We start from the raw sequence: 7,729 nt of genomic DNA on the forward strand, positions 1-7,729 counted from the left end.
TCCCACCCCCATGGAATGGTTCTGCCCACACCCAGGGTGAGTCTTCTCTCTCAATTAGCCCTCTCTGGAAACATCCTCAGAGACACACCAAAGAGGTGTGTTTTACTAATGCACTACCTATTTCTTAATTGAATCAAGTTGACCATGGAATTCAACCAGCACACCCAACCCCCTTAGTTTATCCATTCTGGAAATGCCCTCAACAAAACACCAGTGTACCTTACCAATCTCTTAGGTATTCCTCAATTCTGTCAATCTAAATTAATCATCACATCTGGGGTTGAAATAGAGATGGGTGAGTTCATAGATGAAAGAATAAATAGGTAAATGGATGCAAAAGATGGATGGACAGGTGGGTGGATGGATAACACATAGATTAATAGGCAAGTTAGTGGGGGTGGACAGGTAGATCTTTGGATGGATGGATGGATGGATGGATGGATGGATGGATGGATGGATGGATGGATAGGTGGGTGGATGATGGATGGATAGATGGATGGATGGATAGTGGGATACATGGATAGATAAGGAATGAACAAATGAGATTAGTGAATGAGTTAATGTTTTGATGGATGAAGAATAGATAATGGAAGGATAGACTGGAGGATAATTAGTGGATGGATGGATGGATGGATGGATGGATGGATGGATGGATGGCTAGATGACTAGATAAATGAACACTAGATTAGTAGCTATATTGGATAAGTTATTTGGTGGGTGAATGGAACACAAATTATCAGTAAGACTGATGTGTCATGCTTAATTTGTACATAAAATTCACACTAGCCTACAGTTATAATTATAATAATCTCCAGTGTGTGCATGTATGCCTGTGTGTATGCATGTGTGTGCATGTATATGGATCAGTTCTCCTCTGTCCTCAGTATCCAGTCCAATACATAGCCAGGACAGAGGCTTTCTGGTGGGTGCAAGCAGGTTCCTCCCCTGCTCTTTGAATATCATCCTGTCTCTCCCTACCCCTCACCTAGGCTCGGAACAGCTGCCATGGACCCTTGGACCCCAGTGCCTTTTTGAGCTCTGACTTCCTTCTTCCCGAAGACCCAAAGACCAAGATCTCACCTGCTCCTGTACCGACTCCCCTCCTTCCATACCCCACCCCTGCCAAGGCACAGGGCTTAGAGCCCTGCACCCCACCTCCCTTCCCTACAATGGCTCCACCTCCCACTCTGTTGCCAGAAGAGCCCCTCTTCTCTGCCAGGTTCCCCTTCACCGCAGTCCCTCCTGCTCCAGGAGGGCCTCCACTTCCTGCCCCCACCACCTTCGTTCCCACCCCACAGCCTGGCCCTGGCCCTGGCCCTGCCCCTTTCCCTGTAGACCATCTGCCCCATGGGTACCCGGAACCTGTCTTCAGGCCTCACTTCGTCATGCCCCAGGATATGCAGCCCAGATGCAAGCCCTCCATCCCATCCCCTGGTGGACGGAAAGCCAGTCCCCCTACCTTGGCCCCTACCACTGCCAGCCCCATTGCCACTGCCAGAGACAACAACCCCTGCCTTACCCAGCTTCTCAGGGCAGGTGAGATGGGGGAGGCAGGTGGACAAGGTGATGGGAGGGACCAGCCCTGAAAGGAGTGGGCAGGGCACTAGGGTGGAAGGCTAGGGTTTTAGGGTGGGCTTGGGGGACAGAGACAGGGCGGGATGACGTGAGGGACATGAGCTCTATCTGATAGGGGTGTGTGGGCTGCTGGGCAACAAGAAGGGGTCTTAATTGGTGATGGACTTGATTGGGCCAGTCTAGTGGTCCTCATAGTCCTGCCTGTACCCAGCCAAGCCTGAGCAAGCACTGGACCCTCCAACTGTGCCCAGCACCCTCCTCCGGCCTTCAGAGTCCCCGGTAAGATGATGGATGGGCCCTGGGATGTAAGGGTCAATCTAGGGCCTTTGCCCCAACTCTCTGCCCTTCTCCATCCCAGCAGGATACAGTCTCCGAGCTCCCCCGTGTCCGCGCCTTCTTTCCCCCAATCCCGGCCCCTACACCACCTCAGCCACCTCCGTGCCCAGCCACACTGGCCCCTCCCAGGTCCCTGATTGTCCCCAAAGCAGAGCGGCTCTCACCCCCAGCGCCCAGCGGTAAATAGGGGCTAGAGGGATTGTGGGTCTTAGAGGAAGGAGGGAGGGGAACGATGAAGGGGGGTGTGACTGGGGTCAGGATGACAGGGACAGGGCAAGGGGACCTTCTCCCTCGTGTGTCGGTCTGTCTGTGGGTCTGTCCCTGCCACAGGCAGTGAGCGGCGATTATCAGGGGATCACAACTCCATACCACCCACGGGGGCACTGAGTGTCCACCTGTCTTCCCCTCAACCTATCCTAAGCCGGGGTCGTGTAGACAACAACAAGGTATGTGTCCTCTCCTGATCCCCAAGATACACTTGCTACCAATCTTACCCCACCCCCACCCCCACCCCCGGCTTCCCCTAGATTCATCTCGCTTTCTGCTTTCCGAGATGGAGAACCGACGCATCACACACATCTCTGCGGAACAGAAGAGGCGTTTCAATATCAAGCTAGGATTCGACACCCTTCATGGACTTGTGAGCACACTCAGTGCCCAGCCCAGCCTCAAGGTGAGCCCCCAGCCAGAGGTGCGCACTCCCTTAGAGTCATGGAGCCCCTCCTTGGACCAACACCCAACACCAGATCCCAGGGCCTGCCAGCACAGAGGCCCACACTGGTGGCGCTCACAGGTGAGCAAAGCGACCACGCTGCAGAAGACGGCCGAGTACATCCTGATGCTGCAGCAGGAGCGGGCGGCCATGCAGGAGGAGGCGCAGCAGCTGCGGGATGAGATAGAGGAGCTCAATGCTGCCATCAAGTAAGCAGGGGTGTGGCTCAGCAGAGCCCCTGCCTGGGATCCCCCAGTGAGGGGCTGGGGTGTGGCTCAGTGGTTAGAGCCCCTGCCTAGAATCCCCCAGTGAGGGGCTGGGGTGTGGCTCAGTGGTAGAGCACCTGCCTAGAATCCCCCAGGGCTGAGGTGTGGCTCAGTGGTAGAGCCCCTGCCTAGGATCCCCCAGTGAGGGGCTGGGGTGTGGCTCAGTGGTAGAGTACCTGCCTAGAATCCCCCAGTGAGGGACTGGGTTGTGGCTCAGTGGTAGAGCCCCTGCCTGGAATCCCCCAGTGAGGGACTGGGGTGTGGCTCAGTGGTAGAGCACCTGCCTAGAATCCCCCAGTGAGGGGCTGGGGTGTGGCTCAGTGGTAGAGCCCCTGCCTAGAATCCCCCAGTGAGGGGCTGGGGTGTGGCTCAGTGGTAGAGCACCTGCCTGGGATCCCCCAGTGAGGGGCTGGGGTGTGGCTCAGTGGTAGAGCCCCTGCTTAGAATCCCCCAGTGAGGGGCTGGGGTGTGACTCAGTGGTAGAGTACCTGCCTAGAATCCCCCAGTGAGGGGCTGGGGTGTGGTTCAGTGGTAGAGCACCTGCCTAGAATCCCCCAGTGAGGGGCTGGGGTGTGGTTCAGTGGTAGAGCACCTGCCAAGTGTGGCTCAGTGGTAGAGCACTTGCCTAGAATGCCTCAGTGAGGGCTGGGGGTGTGGCTCAGTGGTGGAGCATCTGCCTAGAATCCCCCAGTGAAGGACAGGAGATGTGGTTTGTGGTAGGGTGTTTGCATAGCATATGCAAGAACTGGGTTCCAGCTCCAGCACCTTAAAAAACAAAACAAGGCTGTAGTGGTGCATGCCTCCTCTTCCAGCACTCAGGAGGCATAGGCAGGCGGATCTCTGTGAGTTCGAGGCCAACGTGGTCTACAAAGTTCCAGGACAGTCAGACTACATAGAGAAACCCTTAAAAAAAAGGGGGGTGGGTGGGTGGGCTGGAGAGATGGCTCGGCAGTTAAGAGCACTGGCTGTTCTTTCCGTGGACCCTGGTTCAATTCCCAGCACCCACATGGCAGCTCACAACTGTCTGTAACTCTAAGATCTGACACCCTCACACATATATACATGCAGGCAAAACACCAATGCACATCAAATTAAAAATAAATAAATTTTTAAAAAAAGTACGCAAGAGCTGGAGTATGGGAGACATGTCCTCACATTCCCTGATTCTTTGCCTCCATAGCTTGTGCCAGCAGCAGCTACCAGCCACTGGGGTGCCCATCACGCATCAGCGCTTTGACCAGATGCGGGACATGTTTGATGACTATGTCCGGACCCGTACACTGCACAACTGGAAGTTCTGGGTCGTATCCTTCCTTGGGCTGATGATCACCTGAGGGTAGTGATGCTGCAGTCAGACCAGGTTGTGGTTAGACCACGGGCTGAGCTGGAGGACCCCAGGGAATGGGCTTTGGTTCTGCCCTCTAATGTCAGGCCCTGGGATTCAAGATTGAATGTCAACTGGGACTCCTTGCTGAGAGGGAGGGAGAGTGGGAGAAGGCAGTTGGGAGATGTTCCTGAAGGCAGTCTGGAAGTATCTGAAGTCCGAGTCATATGAGGCCTGGAGAAGGCAGGGCATCCACTCTTCCCTGTTTCTCTGTGTGTGTCTTCCCACACTGGAGATTGAACAGGAGCTCCATCCCAGCCCTCTTTTAACTTTTTATTTTGAGACAAATTCTCACTAAGTTGGCCAGGGGAGCCTTGAACTTGTGATCCTTCCCCTCAGCCTCCTGAATGGCTGGGATTATAGGCCTGTGCCGTCAGGCCAGTATTGGAGTTCTTGACTGAGCCTAGAGATGTGGGATGGACTAATACAGAATGAGAGCTCCCGAGCGACTAAGGGGAGGGGCTGAGAGATACAGAGATGAGTGGACAGCCCTTAGCAGGGAGGGAGGGGACAAGGTGGCTCTCCATAGGGGTCACGGTTGACAGTGACAGGCTTTTCTTGGCACTGGCTTAGGTCAGGTGTCATAGTTCTGTGTGAGGTGGTGGGGTGCTGTCTGGACCACTGGTGTGTTCCTTGACTCTAAGCCCAGTTCAGCATCCTCATCCGGCCTTTGTTTGAATCCTTCAATGGCATGGTGTCCACCGCAAGCTTGCACAGCCTCCGCCAGACCTCGTTGGCTTGGCTGGACCAGTACTGTTCCCTGCCTGCTCTCCGACCAAGTAAGAGCCACCTTCCTGCCCACTAATGTGTGAGGCCTTGCAGAGCACCTGCCTGGAATCCCCCAGTGAGGGGCTAGGGGCATGGCTCAGTGGTAGAGCACCTGCCCAAAATTCTCCAATGAGGGCCTGGGGGCGTGGTTCAGCAGAAGAGCACTTACACATCATCATGCACAAGACCCTGAGTTCAATCTCCAGTAACACATACACACACATGGAGCTTCAGAGCAGAGAGTTCAAATCCAGCCTGCTTAGGTCCCCAAGTCCAGTCTGTCTTGAATACAGCCTAGGGTTTGAGACCATATCTCACCCTGGATGGTCCTTTAGTCTCTAAAACACCTAAAGAAAGAGGTCCTGGGAAGGGCCACCTGTTTAGCTAACTAGTATTTCCCCTGTGTTCTTGACTTCATCCGTAGTTTTAAAGGCATCTCACCCTATTTTTCCAGCTGTTCTGAATTCCCTTCGCCAGCTCAGTACATCTACCAGCATCCTGACCGACCCGAGCCGTGTACCTGAGCAAGCCACCCGGGCAGTCACAGAGGGCACCCTGGGCAGACCATTCTAATCCCAGTGAAGGCTTCAAGCTCCAGGGACAACTCATGGGCACTCCCCTCTTGATCCTGGCCAGCCCTTTCCCTGAGAATCTAGTAGGCTCCTGGTTTTACACTTAGCCATCTCCTGGGAATGGAGAAGAACCTGGTTCCCACCCCTGCACTATACCAATGCCTGATCCCCGGGGACTCATACTCCATCTTTGGACCTCCATTTAATAACAGAGGACCCCAAAGGCATTAGCAACTGTGATGCTGGGGCCCTAAGCCACTCAGGGAGCTCCGAGGAGAGATGAGGTCAAGCTACATCCTCATGACTCCCTGCTGTGGGCAGAGGGCATCGCCCTTGGTTCCTCAGCAGGGAGGCAGAACAGGAGATCTGCTCTCTTTGCCCCTGCACTGGTGACGCAGGACGGGCGCTGCAGAGTGGCTTCCTGGGTGACCACTGAGGTCTGGTGCCAGGAGAGATCAGGGCAAGGGGCGACCAGAGCAGGGCAGGCATCTTGCACGTATGTAGATGTGTGTGTGCGTATGTGGATTTTATAAACACATTCTTGAACAATAAAAGCAAAAACTGCAAGGGTGTTGGTGTGATGGCAGCGTGTCTCGGTATGGAACACAGAGAACGGGTAGGCAGTGAGAGGTGGCTGTAGAGGGGACCCTGTGGGTCATAAAACAACCTTTGAGTGTTTTTAAATTAGCGTGTGTGCAGATGCACTCGCCTGTGCCTGTGCATGGAGGCAAGAAGCTTATTTGGGTGCCTTCCTCATTGCTCTCCACGTTCTTTTAAAACTGTTTCAAGATATATTTTAGGACTGGACATGGTGATACACACCTTTAATCCTAGCACTTGGGAGGCATAAGCAGGTGGATTTTTATGAGTGAGGCCAGCCTAGTTTATATAGTGAGTTCCAGGCCAGCCAGAGCTACATAGTGAGATCCAGTCTCAACACATATATACATACATACAATTACATATGTGTATTATATTTGGGGGGAATTTTTTTGAGACAGGGTCTCTCTCTGTAGTCTTGGCTCTCCTGGGATTTGCTATGTAGACGAGGCTGGTTTTGAACTCATAAAGATCCTCCTGCCTATGCCTAAAAATATTTTAAGTTACATTTATTTACACACACACACACACACACACACACACACACACACACACACACGTCACTCCTTCCGTCATGTAAGTTACGGGGAGTAAACTCAGGTCATCAACCCTGGCAGCAAGTGCCCTCACTAGCTGGCCATTTCACCGGCCCCTGGGCCTTATTCTCTGAGACAGAATCCTTCACTGAACTCACCGTTTTGGCTGGGCTGGCTGGCCAACAAGCCCCTGAGATCTACGTGTCTCTGCCGCCCCAGCACTGGGGTTACCACTCCTGGCTTTTAGATCTTTGGTTGTAAGTCTAGCCTTTAATGGCTGAGCCATTCCTGCAGCCCCACTACTGGCTTTTACACGGGTGCTGCGGTTCTGAACGCAGGTCCTCATGTTTACACAGTAAAGCACTTTACCTACAGAGCCCGCTCCCCAGCCCACCCCCTTTGTTTTTATTGACAGATGGAAGCTACTGGCAGGTTTTGGATAAAGACAAAACGTAAGCGAAAGTTTGTGTTTTTTTCCTTAAAAAAAAAAGGGTTGTTTTGTTTTGTTTTGAGTTATGTGTGTCTGTCTGTGTGTATGCACGTGAGTGCAGGTGCCCATGGAGGCCAGAAGAGGGCGTGATGACCCCTGGAGGTGGAATTCCAGGGTGTTGGGAGTTGCCACATGTGAGGGCTGGGAATCAACTCAGGACCTCTACAAGAGCAGTTCCCACTCCTGACAGCTGAGTTATCTCTCCCATAAGTTTTCTCCATCTTGAAACAGAGTCCAGCTGTGTATCGTAGGCTGCTCTCAAGCCTCCTGCTGGGATCACATGTGTCCGCCATCATACCCAGACAGATGTAATGAGGATGGAACCTAGCACCTCACATAGGAAATCCTCCTGTCTTTGGAATGGTGAGGCTGTGCCAATGGGCCCAGGTCCAGGGAAACTTTTTTTTTTAATTCATTTTTATTTTGAGACAGGATCTCATGTAGCCCAGTACGGTCTTTCTTTTCTTGAGACAGGTCTCTCTGTAGCCCT

General features: G+C 53.2%; 1 protein-coding gene across 1 annotated transcript in view; it reads left to right on the plus strand.

The window, feature by feature from the left end:
• Mlxipl (MLX interacting protein like) overlaps window positions 1-6,180 on the plus strand; it is a 31,496-nt gene extending 25,316 nt beyond the window's left edge. Inside the window, 9 exon segments of the mRNA XM_052753967.1 lie at window positions 990-1,536; window positions 1,787-1,854; window positions 1,934-2,090; window positions 2,242-2,357; window positions 2,465-2,584; window positions 2,705-2,832; window positions 4,070-4,193; window positions 4,923-5,052; window positions 5,496-6,180. Coding sequence (XP_052609927.1) covers window positions 990-1,536; window positions 1,787-1,854; window positions 1,934-2,090; window positions 2,242-2,357; window positions 2,465-2,584; window positions 2,705-2,832; window positions 4,070-4,193; window positions 4,923-5,052; window positions 5,496-5,614 — 1,509 coding nt within the window. The 3' untranslated portion in view covers window positions 5,615-6,180.
• Window positions 6,181-7,729: the final 1,549 nt, after the last annotated feature.

This window comes from Peromyscus californicus, unplaced genomic scaffold, assembly GCF_007827085.1.
Source record: "Peromyscus californicus insignis strain IS unplaced genomic scaffold, ASM782708v3 Scaffold_2__1_contigs__length_46816999, whole genome shotgun sequence".
Taxonomy (NCBI): domain Eukaryota; kingdom Metazoa; phylum Chordata; class Mammalia; order Rodentia; family Cricetidae; genus Peromyscus; species Peromyscus californicus.